Raw genomic sequence first — 17327 nt, forward strand, 5'->3', positions numbered from 1 at the left:
TGGGTATCTGACGCAGATCTGCCAAACACCGTTGGTTCCCAAGAGCCCGACCAAGACAGCCTTGCTCAGACTGATCGGCTTTGGGATGCAGCGACCGGCACCGGTTGGACAAGAGCCACCACTCAGCCCAATTTAGGTCGCCCAGGACCAACCGCTCCACTGGTTGTTCCGGCTTGGAGAGAGGTTCCCTGACTGTGGGACAAGCCCCGGTACTGACGGTGCCAACTACCTTATCAGCACTGAAACCTGTCTCGTGGTCCCAAGCCCAGTGGCCAGTGTGATGGTACCCCTGGATCCCTTGGGGGGTTCACTCAGCCATCCCAGGCTGCCTGATCGGTGTCAGGAACCTCGGAGAGGCCAGAGGCCTCAGTATCCCATCCCCTTCGGTGCTTGAGACTTTGTCCAGGAGGACCTAGGGGAGCAAGCTGCTGGACCACCAATGGATGTGGAGGTTCCCGCAGCACTGGCATCGTCGTCATAGCCTCGTCTGGTGACTATCATGGGGGCCCCCCTCACCCAGTTTCTCAGGAAGATGCCAAGGCACACCAGGAACTTTTGAAGAGGGTCGCTTCTAAGCTTGGGCTTCAGACAAAGGAATTGGAAGAGCCCACGGACTCTGTTTGACATCCTCTGCTCTTCAGCTCCTGCCAGGGTGGCTCTACCCCTTCATGAATGGGTTTCTAAGATCACTAATGCCCTGTGGCAGACCCCCTCTTCCCTTGCGCCTATCTCTAAAAGGGCCAAACGTAAGTACTTCATGCCAACCAAAGGGCATGAGTACTATACTCCCACTCAGCCCCCAATTCCCTTGTGGTCGAGGCAGGGACAACCTGGGGCCACCCCCAAAAATAAAGATTAGAGGAGGCTGGATCTTTTCGGATGTGAGGTTTATTAGTCTTCTAAGTCTTCAGCTGAGAGTAGCCAACCACCAAGCCTTCCTTGGCTGATATGACTTTAATATGTGGCAAGCCATGGCCAAGTTCGAAGGGTCGCTCCCTGAGGCTTCCAGGAAGGAGTTCAGAGCGATCCTTAATGAGGGCATGACCGCAGCCAGGCTGCCTGCACCATGGCTTCTGCTATCTTCATGTGGTGAGCCTCTTGCCTGCTCCTCTCTGGGTTGTCCACCGAGGCTCAGCAGTCAATGTAGGTCCTACCTTTCGATGGCTGGGCCCTATTTGCAGAGCAAACAGATAGCAAATTGCATGGCCTCAAGGACTCCCGCACCACCCAAAAAACCCTGGGTCTCTCCATCCCAGCCCCAGCACATAAGCTGTTCAAGCTGCAGGGCCAGCCTCATAAATGAGCCCAGGGCTACAAGCGCCACCCGCCTCCACTCCCTGCCCAGTCGGGCTCCAACCGTAATAAGCAGGGGGCCAAACTATTCCCTGGATCCATCCTGCCCTGTGTTCTCCAACCGCCTTTCCCTCTTCCTCTTCCTCCCTGGACCTAACCTCAGACTGATGGGTCTTCAACACAGTGAAACTGTTATCCTCCAGTTCCTTTCTACCCCTTATCCCCCCCACCCAATCCCAGCCGCCTTCCCCATCCCTCTTCAGGGACGCCTCTCACGAGAGCCTCCTCATACAGGAGGTAAAGGGGTTACTACAGCTGGGTGCGGTGGAAGAAGTTCCTCTCGAGTACAGGAACAAGGGGTTCTGTTCCTGCTACTTTTTAATCCCAAAGGCCAAGGGCAGTCTACGGCCCATCCTGGACCTGCGAGACCTCAACAAGTACCTAAAGAAGTTAAAGTTCTGTGTGATTTCCCTGGCTTCTGTTGTCCTGTCCCTGGATCCGGGAGACTGGTATGCTGTCCTCGAGTTGAAGGACACATACTTCCACATAGCAATCTTTCAAGGCCACAGACCCTTCCTCCGGTTTACGGTGGGGTCCAACCACTACCAGTTTGTGGTCCTCCCGGTCGGCCTGGCAACAGAACCAAGAGTGGTAGCGGCTTACCTCAGGTGTCAAGGTATTCAGATCTACCCATACATAGAGACTGTCTCATCAAGGGCAGCTCCAGGTCTCAAGTCCAAAGGGATATCATGGTGCTTCAGGCCACATGCCGCTCTCTGGGCCTACTGGTAAACAACAAAAAGTCGACAGTGCCAGTGCAGAGGATAGAGTTCATCAGAGTGGTCCTCGGCTTGACCTGTGCCAGGGCGTTCCTGCCACTGGAAAGGTTCCACACGTTGACAAACCTCATCACGGAAGTCTCTGTGTTCCCTCCGACTACAGCCAGGGTCGGTCTGTCTGCCTCCTGGATCACATGGCAGCATACACTTATGTGTACCGCCATTCCAGGCTCCGAATGTGGCCCCTGCAACAATGGCTGGGGACGGTCTATTCCCAGTCCAGAGACCCCGCCCTGGAGAAGATTGCTACTATTCCCCAGGTGATGCTTACCTTGCTGAGATGATGGACTGACCGCAGGACAGTCCTGGAGGGGGTTCTGTTCAACAAGCCCCCTCATTCCATCGAGTTGATGTCAGATGCCTCGGACCTCAGCTGAGGTGCGCATCTCAGCGACCTCCAGACACGGGATGTGGTCCCCGAAGTAGGCGAAGTTGCATATAAACATCAAAGAGCTCCGAGCAGTCCGACTGGCATGTGAGTCTTCGTGCCCCACTTGTCGGGAAAGGTAGTATGAATCCTGACGGACAAAACAGCCTCAATGTTCTACATAAGCAGGCAAGGGAGAGCACACTCATCGACTCTGTCAAGAGGCACTCCATCTATGTGACTTCTGCATCAGCCACAAAATCCACCCGGAAGCTTGTCACCTTTCCGGTGTCAAGAATACGCTGGCGGACCAGCTCAGCAGGAACTTCTTCTCTCACCATGAGTGGTCACTCCATCCCCAGGTAGCCTGCATGATCTTCCAAATGTGGGGAACTCCCCAGGTGGACCTGTTTGCTGCCAGATAGAACAGGAAATGCCATTGGTTTTGCTCTCGGCAAGACCTGAGTAAGGGCTCCCTCTCAGATGCCTTCCTCCTGTTGTGGTCAGGGGGCCTGATGTACACATTCCCTCCGATTCCACTCATTGGCAGGGTCCTGGCAATGATCAAGAGAGACTAAGCGCAGGTTGTCATAATCGGTATGGCCTTGCCAATGTTGGTTCGGCACGCTCATGAGCTTGTCATCCGCCCCTCCCTGGCCCCTGCACAACCACCCAGACCTGCTGTCACAGGACCATGGCCGGCTCCTACACCCCAACCTCAAGTCCCTCCACCTCTCAGCATGTATGCTGCGTGACTGAACCCAGAGGAACAGACCTGTTTGGAAGGAGTCTAACAGGTCATTTTGGGGAGTAGGAAGCCCTCAACCAGACTGACTTACCTGACCAAGTGGACGAGGTTTTCCATCTGAGCATCCAAGCGTGGCATCTCTCCCTCACGTTCTTCCATACAGGCTGTCCTAGACTACCTGCTCCATTTGAGGAACCAGAGCCTGGCACACATTTCTATTGGAGTACATCTAGCGGCCATCTCTGCTTTTCACCCTCCGATCCAAGGACAGACAGTGTTTTCCCATGACATGATGCTCAGATTCTTGAGAGCGCTCAAGAGACTCTTCCCATAAGTACAGACTCCTGTCCTGCAGTGGGATCTTAACTTGGTCCTGTCTAGGCTCACCGGCCCACCCTTTGAGCCGCTGGGTTCCTGCTCTGTTTCCCACCTGTCATGGAAGGTCATGTTTCTGGTGGGAGTGACAATGGCTAGATGGGTCTCTGAAATTAAAGCCTTGACCTCCGAACCTCCGTACAGGGTCTTCTACAAAGCTAAGTTTCAGTTGCAGCACCACCCAGCCTTCCTGACAAAGGTGGTCTCCACCTTCCATATGAACCAGGACCTCTTCCTCCCAGTGTTCTGTCCCAAACCACACAAGACCAGTGAGGAGAGGCATCTTCATGCCCTGGACGTCCGGAGGGCCTTGGCTTTCTACTTAGAAATTAACAAGCCTTTCCGAAAATCAACTCCACTCTTCATCGCTACTGCAGATAGGAGGAAGGGTCACCCGGTGTCCTCGCAGAGCATCTCCAATTGGATTACCTCCGTGCATAAGGACCTATTATGACCTGGCAGGGGTTCCACCACCGCTGATTGTCAGAGCCCACTTGACAATGCAGGCATCTTCGGTGACCTTCCTGTATCACATCCCTATCCAGAACACCTGTAGAGCTGCAACGTGGTCCTCTGTTCACACATTTACCGCTCATTATGCCATCATTCAGCAGGCCAGAGACGATGCTGGGCTCGGCAGAGCTGTGTTGCAATCTACATGTCTAAACTCCTCCTACCCCCTCTAGGAGTACTGCTTTGGAGTCGCCTAGTGCTTACTTATGTCCATTCCATATTAGAAGAAGAAAAGACCAGTTACCTTTTCTGTAACTAGTGTTCTTTGCGATGTGTTGCTCATGTCCATTCCACAGCCTGCCCTCCTTCCCCACCGTCGGAGTTTCTGGCAAGAAGGAACTGTGGGTGGGAGGAGCGGGCGGTGCCCCTTATCACATGCGGCTGCAGTCACCATTCCAGAGGGAACCAGAGCCTACAGATACTGCTGAGGGAAAAACTTCTGGCACCGGTGCACGTTGCAAGGACACACATCTAATGTGGAATGGATATGAGCAACACATCTTGAAGAACACCAATTACGGAAAAGGTAACTGTCTTTTATGTACTTTACCAATTAGATTTGGTTTTAAAAGAGACTTAGTAATTAGCTGTATTTTTTAGACTTTTATGACTCATCTACTTTATCCGTATATATTACTTTATCCTCACACAATCATTTTGAGGTCGTCTTCTGTTACAGATGAAGGACTAAAGTGTAGAGACAGTGACTTGTGCAAGGTAAGATAGGAACTCTGACAGAGCCAAGAACAAAACCTAGTTCTTTGGGGAGTCACTCCATTGCCATAACTACAAGACTGTCCTTCCTCTCAACTGCTATGTGGTCTTTGAGAATATCTTCCACAATACACCTAAGAAATATTGAAGAAGAATTTTAAATGCACATTATAATGCAGTTTCATTCTTGATTAGGAGCTTAGTACATCATTTACAAAATTGATGTTTTTGTCAACTGTTGTGCAAATCATTTGAAACCATATGCTTGGGTTACATGGTGCAATGGAATTTCATATATTCTGTAGTTACTTGCAGTCCCGGCAGGATAGTTATCAAGGAAGGATTACTAGCATCAAGGAGCTAAGGAGAAGAAATGCATATACAATACAAAATAAATTCCTTAAAATATCACTAAGCATCAGATTTTTAATTTGATATCCTTTTTTGCATTCAGGTTGGATACACTGTTCTTAATTCAGCAAGTTGTGCTTGGAGAAACCAGAGTCTCCCACATCTGGCTGTTGTACGCCATTCTCCAGGCAGTTCGATACAGCTTCCATTCTCTGTGTGTGTGTGTGTGCGCGCGCGCACGTGCCATGGGGGCTTTGGGGTCCTGAACACTAATGAGAATCTGGTCATTTAATTAGGTACAGATTTAGAAGCTGAATCACATTAAAATGAGCCCGTTGGCAATATTGCCAATCCAGTGAAGGTCCTAAAAATCATGGGATTAATAATTTAAAAAAAAAATCTTAATCACAAAAAATACACTGGGGTCTCTTCTTATTTGCCTTTGCGTTCTAAATCTTTAGGGTTCAAGACTTTCTCCACAACTGTGAAGGCAGGAAGCTTTTTTTTTATGAAAGCAGAGATTCTCACCATTATAGAACTCTGCAAACTAGTGCTTTAAGAAAAATGTATCAAATCATGACACACAGTAAAAACACAAGAGTTGGACACATTGTGTAGAGTTTACATTGACCAGTGGTCACTAATTTCAGCATGTGCTAGGGATAATAGACTTCCTAGTAACTCTGGAAATTGACTATGTAAAAATGATGACTCTTTACTTCAATTTGCCAACTGTGAGCATTCAAAGTCACAGCCACTCATTTTAATGACAAAAGTAAAAACGGTACTGTGTATTTTTTTTTTACTATCATTAGCTTGCTTCCAGCACAGCTAACACTGAGTGATTCTGTTCCATTTTATGCATCAACAGAATTTTGTTCAGCAGTTGTCTTATCTTCATTGGGTTTTGATGGGTACAATACGTAGGGGTGTAAATGGCCACCAGAATCTTCTTTGCTGATGATATGCAAAATGGAAAAGAGCTCAGGTTGATGCTCAGATTCTTAGTACGCAGACATGGTAGTTTAGGGAGAAGATTCTTATGTACAAAACTGAACATAGTTCGATAGGGAGAGGAAAAACATTGAACCATACCAAGTCATTTTTCAGAGCCGAACAGCAGTTTAAGGGATTTTTCAGTGTGCTGTTTTCACACTCGGTGCAGCCCAATAAAAATGAGCTTTTGCTAAATCAAAAACTTTTTATGCCCCTTTGAAACCATACAATCCATAAAAACCACTGTCCCACCTGGCAGTCCACTGAAGATTTACTGTCACTCTTAGCTCAATTTTAAGATGTACATTTTTTTTCTATGAAAACTAATTAAACTAAATAAAAGCTATAAGGCTAACACACCAGTGATATTACTAAAAGCTGATAGAACCTGAACTCTAGTATTTGAAAGAGCAACTTTATTACATTATCATTTTTCTTGTACATTTATGCACTTGGATGAATAATAATATAAGATTATTCCACCACCATTGTGTACTCAGCCATTTAAATGTACCGCTGATCTAGAGACTGTTTGATCTTCTATCATTCATCACTCAATTAGGATCTGAGGGTGTGGATTGAGAAGTTTCTGCATCATGAATATACTTTGAGCTGTAGTATTACTAATGGACGTGGCAAGACTCTTCGCTTGGGTTTATTGATATGTGATTAGTATCCGTTGTCGCTGCTGCGGGAATGTTTTCTAGATGCAGCAAAGACTATGGTAAAGGAAGTGAATGAAAGGCATTGAAAAAAGTAATATCTGGCTGTAGTTTCCTGTTAACTTTATCTAACTCTTATGTATGAATAGGTAGTGTACTTCAATTAAATAAGATAACTACCCCACGTTTTCTCTAAAAATATGTTTGGTTAGATATATGGTGCATTTATTGGCTTTACTGAACATAACCTTGAGTTATCGCCTTTGAGATTTAGTCACTATTTTGGGCAAGTGCCTTTTGCCATTTCTAGTAGGATGGTACACAATGTTCATCTTAGTTCAGTTGTCTTTGTGCTATTTTTACATGTTTCTAGGCTCAAATGTAACTGTATTGGAGCTCAAAATAAGCTCGTCATTCACCCAGCAAATAAGGAACATAATTCAACTTTAGATTTTCCTCCCCTGAGAGCAGCTCCAATATGCAGAATACCTTCCATTGCTAAAAAAAAAAATAAAATAAAATAAAATAAAAATATCCTGTGCCCCTTCTCTTCCCCCTCCCCCTTCTTCCTTCCCCATCCCTCCCGCACCCAAAAGGTCTTTGTTTCAATATGGCCCACTTAAAGAGAAACTGTCAGGTTTTAGGCTAAAAATTTGATCTACTGTTTTAGCATCACAAGACTCCGTGCAAATCTTAGGGAATAGTAGGTGCTCTTGATCTCTGTCTGCACCAGTAAATACTATCTTGCATAGATCGCGTAACTTCAGTCAGTGATTTTCTCTGCACTGTGGTGGTGGGGGAATTTTCCAAGAATCCTGCAGTTTTAAGGGAGGTCAAATTGTTAAGCTAAACTGACATGCTTTTTATGCCATAATAGCTAATTAAGTTTCCATATACAGTAGCTAAAGCACTTTCCATGCAAAGGTACTCTTTTTTTATTATTATTATTATTATTATTATTTTATTATTTTATTTATTATTAAAGTAGATTAAGCTTCATGTTACTACTGCAGCTGTGCACTATATGTGTATGTTGTATATTCAAACATTTTGACTTTGTATGCTCCAGCATTTTCATGTGGTGATTGTTCAGGGAAGAGGGTTTAGGTCCATTAATAAGTACTATAAGGCTTAACCCACAGATGGTCAGCAATTTGTTCATCCCTACATTTTTAAAATAAAATAGTTGGCTTACAGCTTTTTTCTTTCTTATGTAGTTTATAAGTAGGAATGGGCATTTAACTGTGACTTCAAGTATCATTAATGGTGCCCTTGTGGCAACCTCTCAGTTGAGTAAATGGGAGCACTGATAACAGCCTTTCTTATTTGAATGACTATTTTATGATCCGCTGGCTGGTGACAAAACAGATGTTGCTGGTGATTGCAAAGCTGTATTAGATTTAGTTTCAAGAACTAGGAGAGCATTTCTTGAAGGCTTCTTGATCACAGAACAAAGAGGTTGTAATTTTTGCGTATTTTTTACAAATAAAAACTGCTCTTCTAAAAAAAATTTTTCTCTCTCTCTCCAATATAGGTTGCCAACTTGGCCTGTTCCATCTCAAACAATGAAGAAGGTGTGAAACTAGTTCGCATGTCAGCAAGCCAGCTTGAAACTCTCTGTCCTCAGGTAATTTGCAAGCTTGAATATTTCATAGGTGTACATGGGAGGAGGGAATATCTGAAGCAGTGGAAGTGGACTGGGTATTGAAGGATGAACAATTGGGACAGGAACGTCCCTAAAAACATATGCCAGAAGAGTTGGCTGGTGATTTTAGGCTATCTGATTAGCCTAACACTACATCTACTAGTACCTAATATGTGACCTACTAGATTCAAATAGTTATGTCTAGACAAACTGCTAGACAGTAACTAGTGAAGATATATATGCATGCTCATGTTGCAGAAGAATGTGGTATGAAGAAAGTACAATTGCATCTATCAAAATTAGTAGGTTTAAGATATGACCATAATATGAAATGCTAAATACTTTACATGCCCTTTGCTAAATTGCTATAAAATGATCTTGTCCAAGTAGTAGAATGCATAAACTTATTAAAGATCCTCTTTGATAGGGAGGAAAAAAAGATAGATCAAACCAATCAAACTTGGTTAAGATCACTTTTTTTTTTTTTTTGATTCACAGTTCTTTATTGCAAACAGGAAAGCAGTAAAGCGCTAGGCTGTCCTATTTAATCACCTAAGTCTTGATGTCATAAATATCTATGATGAGGTAGCAGGAGTGAACCAAAGACATTTGATGCTTGTCAATGCTCATGATGGCTTAAAGGAAGGCCAGTGACAAATTCAGAGATCTGAAGTACAGAAATAAACCATTGCAAGAGAATAAGGAAATATATATTTTAAAAATATAATGTCCTGTTCATCCATTGTCAAATGTGGAAAAATTGCATATGGATAAAGAATTCTGTCAGCTTAATACAGTGTTCTCCAAACTGGGGCGTGCCCCCCTAGAGGGGCATGAAGGAATGTCAATGGGGCCCAGGCCAGCCCCCACGAGTGCAGGGAGGGAGAGGCACCCAACTCCGCTCAGCCCCCAGCCACAGCCCTGGTCCCAACTCTGCTCCTGGCCCCAGCTGGAGCCTCGGCTCCATTCCTCACCTCAGCTCTCAGCCCCAATCGTGGCTCTGCTTCCAGACCCGGCTCCCGACCACAGTTTGAGGGGTGGGGGGGGAGGGGTTGGCATGGAAGGTTCCATTAGGGGTAAGGGGGGGCTGATGTAAAAAGTTGGGGGAACACTGGTTTACTATATGGGCTCAGAGGCTCTCAGTCTGGCAGTTTGGCTACATTAAAAGCAAGAAGATACTTTTTTTATTTGCAGGAAGCTTTTAAGTAAACTAAAATTTGCTAAATCTGGACAAATTGGCAAAAATCAGTCTTCCTAATTACTTTTCAGTCATAGACATAGATTAACATGTTCCTTTCCAATGCATGAGTCTCCAGTTAACTAGTGCCAAATTTAAATCCAGGGGAGACCAGTTGCAATATTGAGAACTTTTTATTGGTTCAGGAAAAAACATTAGGACAATCATAACATTAGGTCAGCTGAATTCCCCTGCACTATACTTAGAGTATATTACATCTTTGTAAACTACATTAAAACTTGCATTAAGAGATAGTTTATGTATAAAAAAATGGAGCATTCCTAAGCACATCAATGGGGTGGAAGACCTGGTGAACAGTGTGAGCTTTCTTCCTGAAAAATTACCTTTTGAACTCATCTGAATTTGTTCTTCATAGTGTGAGGATGTGTATTACTGAAAGTCTTCTGCTAATGTGTTAACACAATTCTGAGTTCTCAAGACCAGCATCACAAAACTTCCATGTACTCTACCATGTTCAAACAAGTTTTGTGTGTGTGAGATAGTGAAAATAAAGACAAATTCATGACGGGTGTAAAGTTGGAGAAGGAACCGAAGCCTTAGTCACAGAAATTACATATTGCACTAAAAACCAAATGTATAATACATTCTTCAGAAAGATGTTGGAAGAGGAAGCAGCACATCATGGAATATTCTTAAATACTCCTGTACATAACCAGTGCTGGTTATAAAATTGTTTCTATCCATTTGCATCTGAAATGGATGAGACCAAAATGGAATGTAAGAAAGGACAACTTGCTGTAAAAATGGGAATTCTTTAAATGTAGATGATCTAGGATAAATGAATAGAAAGTTTTTCTTAATTTCCACTGTGCTTACATCTGAAACTTCAGGCCTCAGAACTAGTGTGCATTTTAAAGATACTTTTTTGGTTTAAAGGTTGTAAAATTACAATGTTAGTGAAGACTTTGAGGCAACAAGCAAATAATTTACACATTCTGTAGAACTAATCTCCAGGGCTTTGGGGAGAGACGATAGGAGAGAGCCTGACTAAGGGCTGAATCAGCAGAGTGCTGTATCTTGAAACTCCAGTACCTAAAAGTTTAAAAACTTGGAGACTTTGAAGAACAGAGATATTTTTGTAATGTCACTAACTCAACCCACACATTCTGGGATAAATGTTTTCTGCCCTCTCCAAGCCTTTAAATAGGTTGTAAACTTACTATTAGGGAGAATGGCAAGCACTTCACACAAGAGTTGTTTTGATACTTTGAAGTTTAAAAGACTTGTTTTTGAATAGCTTAGCTCTTAAACAGTTATACTGATCCTTGGGTTGGCAAACCTCCTAACTCTTTCATCCACCCTTCGCAAGTTCTTACACACACACACACACACACACACACACACACACACACACACACACACACACACACACACACACACACACACACACACACACACACACACACACACACACACACACACACACACCCCGCTCCATGACACTAATACCACTAGCTTTCCTGCAATCTAATATTATTACTACTTTTTGGAAACTCCCACAGCCCACCTCCTCACATCCAGCGTCTGCTGCCTTCCCAGAAACCCTGGAAATATATCCTTCACCTGAGCCTCTCTGAGCCCCGAACACCAGTTTCCATCTCATCCACCTGACTCAGATACTGGGTAGCATTCTACTGGTTAAGATAAAACTAAAATGTAGATTGTGGAAGTTGGTTAGATCTTACTGAAAGAAAGAAACTCAGTCCCCCTGGAATTCAACTCTGTTTAGAAATGTGAAAATCTGTTTTTGGAGATTTTAAAATGCATTTTGAGTAGATGATTTGAGTAGATGATTTTGATAGATGTCAAGTGTTGATAAGAATAACATGCGTAACACACGTGGTAGGTGTGCAGAAAGCTAATAGGGGAACTTGACATTGTTGTATGGCTCTTGAAAGGAAGTAGAGTTTTGGAGATACTTTGCAATGTTGTGATGTGATACTGTTATTTAACGGCTGGACATTGACTGCTTTCACTTCACTTATGTTTGGAAAGAGGCTTGAATAGACCCAAGTAAAGCTCAGTTGCAGACTGTTATCTGAATGTTAGTCATATAGATTGAAATGTTATAAAACAAATATCTGGCTAAATTTCCCCCAGGTTGTGTCAGTTTTTGCCAGCAAAGAGCCTGCTGGAGAAAGCCCCCTGCCAGAAAATTCACTAGGAACAGAAAACACTTGTGATCTCTCCTCTGCTGAGGGTCATAGGTGACTGGCTTAACCCAAAAGTTGGGGGTCGTGGGAGCTGATTCAACACATCTCCTTGTGGCCTCTGCAGGCAGGGTCCCTAAGGAGCCCTGGTGGTATTAAAACTTCCCTATCTCTGAGGAAACCCTGAAAGGACAGGAGGCGACATCATCACTTGCCCTTCTGTGGGGTCAATGCCAGTCCTGTTTTAGTGCAAACGGGCCTCCTAGCCTACCTTGCACCTCCCTGCACAGAGTTGAGTGAATCAGACCTATTAAACAGATTTTAGCTAATTCCTGGGTAAAGTGACACTTTTTAAAAATAAATTGGCTTTTTATCATATTAACAACTTGTTTTTAATAACTCTGTACCACATCCTTACATTCATATTTTTGAAATGCTTGATAATTGCTTATAGATACCTGATGAAACAGATGGTAACATATGCTGATCACACCTACTGACACAGCATATAAAGGATATTAGTGTGAAAAATCCCATGCAGAGGCTGGCAAATCCTAAACAAAGCTTTTAAAATTTTAATGGTTTTAAAAAAGAAATCGCGCACCCTGTTGCAGGTTTTTCAGCTGCCTCTGTGCCCATGGTTACATCTCCAGCCCACTTGTAGTCCTATTTGGGGAAGGAAGCTTCCTCCCTCATTTATGCCAAAGACTGTTACCCAAGCAGTACCTGCTCCTTTCTCCTCCCATTTGAAAGCTTAATGCATCTCCTCTAAATGCAGCAGCCAAATACCTGACCTAACCCTTCCAATGCCTAATTCAGGAGACTTGAAGTATTCTAATGGCACTTTTGTCAAAACAGAGAATCTGAAGTAAAAGCTAAATATGAAAATAAATGGACCTAGACAGTACAGAAACTGATAATGTAGCATTTAATTAAATCAGGTTCTTTTACTCAGTAGCTCCTTGAAATTTGTTATAGGAAATGAGATTGAATCACATATCTAGATATATAAAGACTTTTAGTATCCAAATAAAAGCTACTATAATTGCAACCATAGTAAAATAAGATAAATATAGCAGAATGGCCTTCTACATTGTGCATATCACAACTTTATGGAAACCATCAGGTGTGAGGATGGAAAGAATTGGCAGAAGCACGGTAAGTGGGATTGACACTGTCATCCTAATTTCCCAACTAAGGGGTTGGTCTGACAATTTTTTACAACCCTTTTACTTCAAGTCCCCACACATCTGGGACCATATTTGATTGGGTTTCAGCCTCCTGCCCACATTTGTTACACCAGGGAATAGTAATGAGGGTCCTGTCTGGTTGTGGAAGTTATTTACATCAGTACATTTCAAAACATAAATGTGGTTTCACTTCATGGTTGTGTGCCAAAAAGCCCCTAAAATCTGCTAATTTAAGATGGGTTCTGTTGTTTTGTATTTTCTCACAAAATACATATTGCTAAATCTTATAGGTCAAACACTTCGGTCTGGTCTACACGAGAAAATTAGATTAGTTAAATCACCTCAGTCAGAGATGTGAAAAATCTACAACCCTGAGCTGCGTAGTTAAACTAACCCAAGTCCCCATGTAGACAGCTCTAGGTCAATGGAAGCATTCATCTGTTGACCTAGCTACCGCCTCTTGGGGAGGTAATTACCTGCACTGCCAGTGTCTACACTGAAAGTGCTACAACAATGCATCTATGCCGCTGTAGCGTTTTAAGTGTAGACAAGCCCCAAGGCTAACTAGTCAGGTCTTATGCTAACTGCTGGGCCCTATTAGGCCTCAAGCTTATTGAAAATTCTATTTCAAATACTTTTACATCTTCTGTTCCTGTGCATTATAGCTTTAATTGTTTTTATTATCATTTCCTTAAGCATCTTAGCGTTTCCTAACATTTAGCTTATAGTTTGATCCCAGGTACGAACCTCTCAAGATCAGGTCAGGGGTCAATAGGCAGACTCTCTTTAGAAGGGAACCAGCAGGAGACAAATGGGATGAAGTCAAGAAGACAGCACAAGAATCCTGAGCATCCATTTTGCTATCCTGAGCCTAGAAGAGAGGGTGGGAAAGGAGGGGCTGAAAAGCAAGGTGGCTAGCAGCAGCAAGTGTTGCTGTTGTAGACTGTTTTATTGTGGACAGAACTTGCTCTATAGATTGTGGTGTGAAAACAGCTGCTAGTTTAAAAACAGACTGGTGTGCTTCAGAGGTTTTGCTTATCTTCATTGTTCTAACTCAATGAAATGCAAAGTGGGAACAGCACAAATGTTGAAAAATAAATAAGTCTATTTAAAAGTTCTTCCAGTTCTTATACTAACTGGGACACACACAAATGTAAGGGCTTTTTTATTTACTGGTGTAGTTATGTCAGAATAACACCCCCCCGTGGATATGCCTTTTAAAGAAGTATAATCTAAATCAGAAAAAGGCACTTTCTAATTCTAAAGTAAGTATATCTTCATGGGAAATTATAGCAGTAAATTTCTTTTTTATGTAGACAAGCCCTAAGCATCCTTTTAACTGCTGTAACATTACCAGAGTAAACGTTCTAGTGTGACCGGGAAGATATTGACTTCTCTAAGCCCATTGGGACAAGTAATGAATTACAGATGAAAGCAATTAATCTTTTTGCTCACAACTTTAATTTTTCAACTGATCACTGCCTGCACATCTAGAAAAGACAAAACCTCTCATTGTTTCTTACATTTGGCTTCCAGGTGAAGCGCTTCAGTTTCAGTGCCTCAAGTCATAGTCCTAGTGAAGTACATTTGAAGGTTGGCACATGATTCAAACACTGGATTTGGATGTAAAAGGAGGTGACTTAATTGTCATTAATATGCACATCTGTTGCACCAGTTCAGCTGCTTTTTGGAAGGGGGGAGGGGTTCTGGCGGCAGAATGATAGATGGCTTTTCCACATTTAGAGCATGCAGTGTTTTAAATTTTGAACACTTTTTCCACCTCTAAGTAAACCACCTACATTTTTCTGTAAAGCAGAGATTTTAACACTGAAGTTACGCTTTTACAGGTGTTAAAAGCACCTGAGAAGGAAGGCTAAGCTGTTCTTACTTTGCACGTTTTTTTCTCAGAAGTAAACAAGTTGACCATTGGCCGTCACCCAAGCCTATTTTTTCTCTTTTGCCTTGAGCTGAACGCTTTACTTTTTCAGCCACTTGGATTGCAAAGCAGGAAAGTCACTTCTCCATTGACTCTATTTCCTGTCAAGCAGCAGTAAAAATAAATCGAACAAATAGGGAGTGAGGATGTAATGCAATTCCCAAGTTTATTACAGCTTTTTTGAATTACACTTCCACTTACCTGTACACTTGGCTCTGATCCCCTTCCCTGCAGAAACAGGAAGCTGTCTGTCTCCACTAGCCCTGGGAGGAGAACTCCTGCAGGAGTGGTGACTGACCGCTTCTGAGTTCTTATTGCTGCAGTCCCCTAAATACTAGCTTTTTCTTCCCCCCCAAATTCCATTCCATCCTTATTTTTTCTCCCCCATAATCTTTCAGTCCACCTCTGATTTTCTTCCTCTCGTACTGTATCTCCAGCTTCCAGCAGCCAACTTAGCTCAGAGCCACAAAAAAGCTGTACTCCTTGAGCTGGGCTCCAGCTGCAGGGAAACAGACTGTGGAAGGAGAGGTTTCAGAGTAGCAGCCGTGTTAGTCTGTATTCGCAAAAAGAAAAGGAGTACTTGTGGCACCTTAGAGACTAACAAATTTATTAGAGCATAAGCTTTCGTGAGCTACAGCATCCGATGAAGTGAGCTGTAGCTCACGAAAGCTTATGCTCTAATAAATTTGTTAGTCTCTAAGGTGCCACAAGTACTCCTTTTCTTTTTGTGGAAGGAGGGGTGTATGTGCAAAAAGGTGAAGTCCATCACATAGGTTATTCTAAAAAGAGGAATGCTGATCACTGCTTCTCGAACAGCTGCTCAGCCCAGTGCGCTGTTCCCTAACACATCCTCCAATTCCCTTGGTCAGCAAACAGTTACCTATGACCTGCTGGTTAGCCTGCTCTTCAAGCCCTCCAAAATAAATCTACAGTTTTTGTCCCATGTGACCGATGGTTCCTCTGTGTGCCCATTTTCTTCTCCTTTGATGTGGGTGGCTGATGGCAGATTAATTTGATTTCTTTGACTGATAGTTCTGTAGGTGTGTCTGGGTTCTAAATATGCAAATGCACATGCTTGAAAAGGGCCTATCGATGCAGCCACAATCAGTCCAGAAAATGTATATAGTTGAAGAAGCCATGAGTGGTATTCTGCTTAGACCACAAACTGTATGTACAGAGTTAAATACTGATAGCCCAGATGGAATTTGTGCATACTACTCCAGGTTGGTAGCCACATTGTGGGTGGAGATGGAATGTAAAAGACAATTGTGAAGCCACAATCGGGCCCTGCACTAATCTTTGCCAAACCTTACACGCTGGATTCCAGAGTTTCAGCTGAGAAAGTCTTTGGCACAGAGCTTCTTCCTGGTGAGGTTTCCCCTTAAACTTCACACTGATCCTATAGTCAGCCTTTGAGTTTTCTTTTTCTGTTTTTTCTTTCATTTCTCTCTTGCTGCTGGCTACTTCCCAAGTATAAGGGTTCATAGCCATACCTACTTGTTGGAAAGATAATCTTACCTCTCAACTTTTAATGAAGCACTTTCACTGACTTAGCTCTCCCTTTCTCTGGGGGATATGTGGAAAACCAAAATCGCTTTTCTTCCTGGAAGATTCACTGCCTTTTCTGAAGGGTTTTTGTATAGTTCATTTTTTGTGTTCAATTTTATCAGCATTAGTATGTTAGAAATTGTAGGTTTTGAGAAAATGCTTTATCAAGGAGACTATAGGGTCTGCTTTTATACCTGTAATCACCTCCATCATTGCAGGGAAAGGTAGCTGATCAGGGTGCAAGGTTTGATGGCTATACTTTTTTCTAAGAAAAAATGCCAAGACAGTTTCCTTTTTCAGAGCATACATTGTGCAGATACAAGCAGCATGTGTGTCACTGGCATTAATGTTAACTGGTTTTAATACTCCCTGAAGTATGTTTTCATGCTTGCAATTGCAAAGGGAACTAGGAGAAGGATAAATTCAGGATTCTAAGGCTCTACATTACCAGCCTTTGTTTTGGTAGTCATGGTTACTAGCAAAATACAGGCTGAGAGAACTTCTGGAGGGTTGCCCTTTTTATCCTTCCCTTCTAGGGTTCTTATTACTAAGATTCATGTCCGGAGAGTTGTGGTTGTCTAGATCCTGCTCTTTTGACTGACAAGCTGATAATGCATTAAATAAACCAGGCCGGGGGGAACAGGTCCAGCAGTTCCTATACCAGTCCGTAAGTATAGAGTCTTCGAGAGAGGTGTTCTGCTTCCATCTTCTCTGTCAGGATGAAACACAACTGACATTAGCC

At 43.1% G+C, this 17327-nt stretch overlaps 1 protein-coding gene across 3 annotated transcripts in view; it reads left to right on the top strand.

Moving 5' to 3' along the window:
* Window positions 1-17327, top strand: part of CTNNA1 (catenin alpha 1) — a 189162-nt gene that overhangs the window by 135514 nt on the left and 36321 nt on the right. For all 3 annotated transcript variants that reach the window (XM_038412232.2, XM_043520096.1, XM_043520097.1), the window contains one exon: window positions 8393-8485. In XM_038412232.2, coding sequence (XP_038268160.1) covers window positions 8393-8485 — 93 coding nt within the window. The remainder of the gene's footprint in view (window positions 1-8392; window positions 8486-17327) is intronic.

The sequence above is a fragment of the Dermochelys coriacea genome, chromosome 8, assembly GCF_009764565.3.
Source record: "Dermochelys coriacea isolate rDerCor1 chromosome 8, rDerCor1.pri.v4, whole genome shotgun sequence".
Lineage (NCBI taxonomy): Eukaryota > Metazoa > Chordata > Testudines > Dermochelyidae > Dermochelys > Dermochelys coriacea.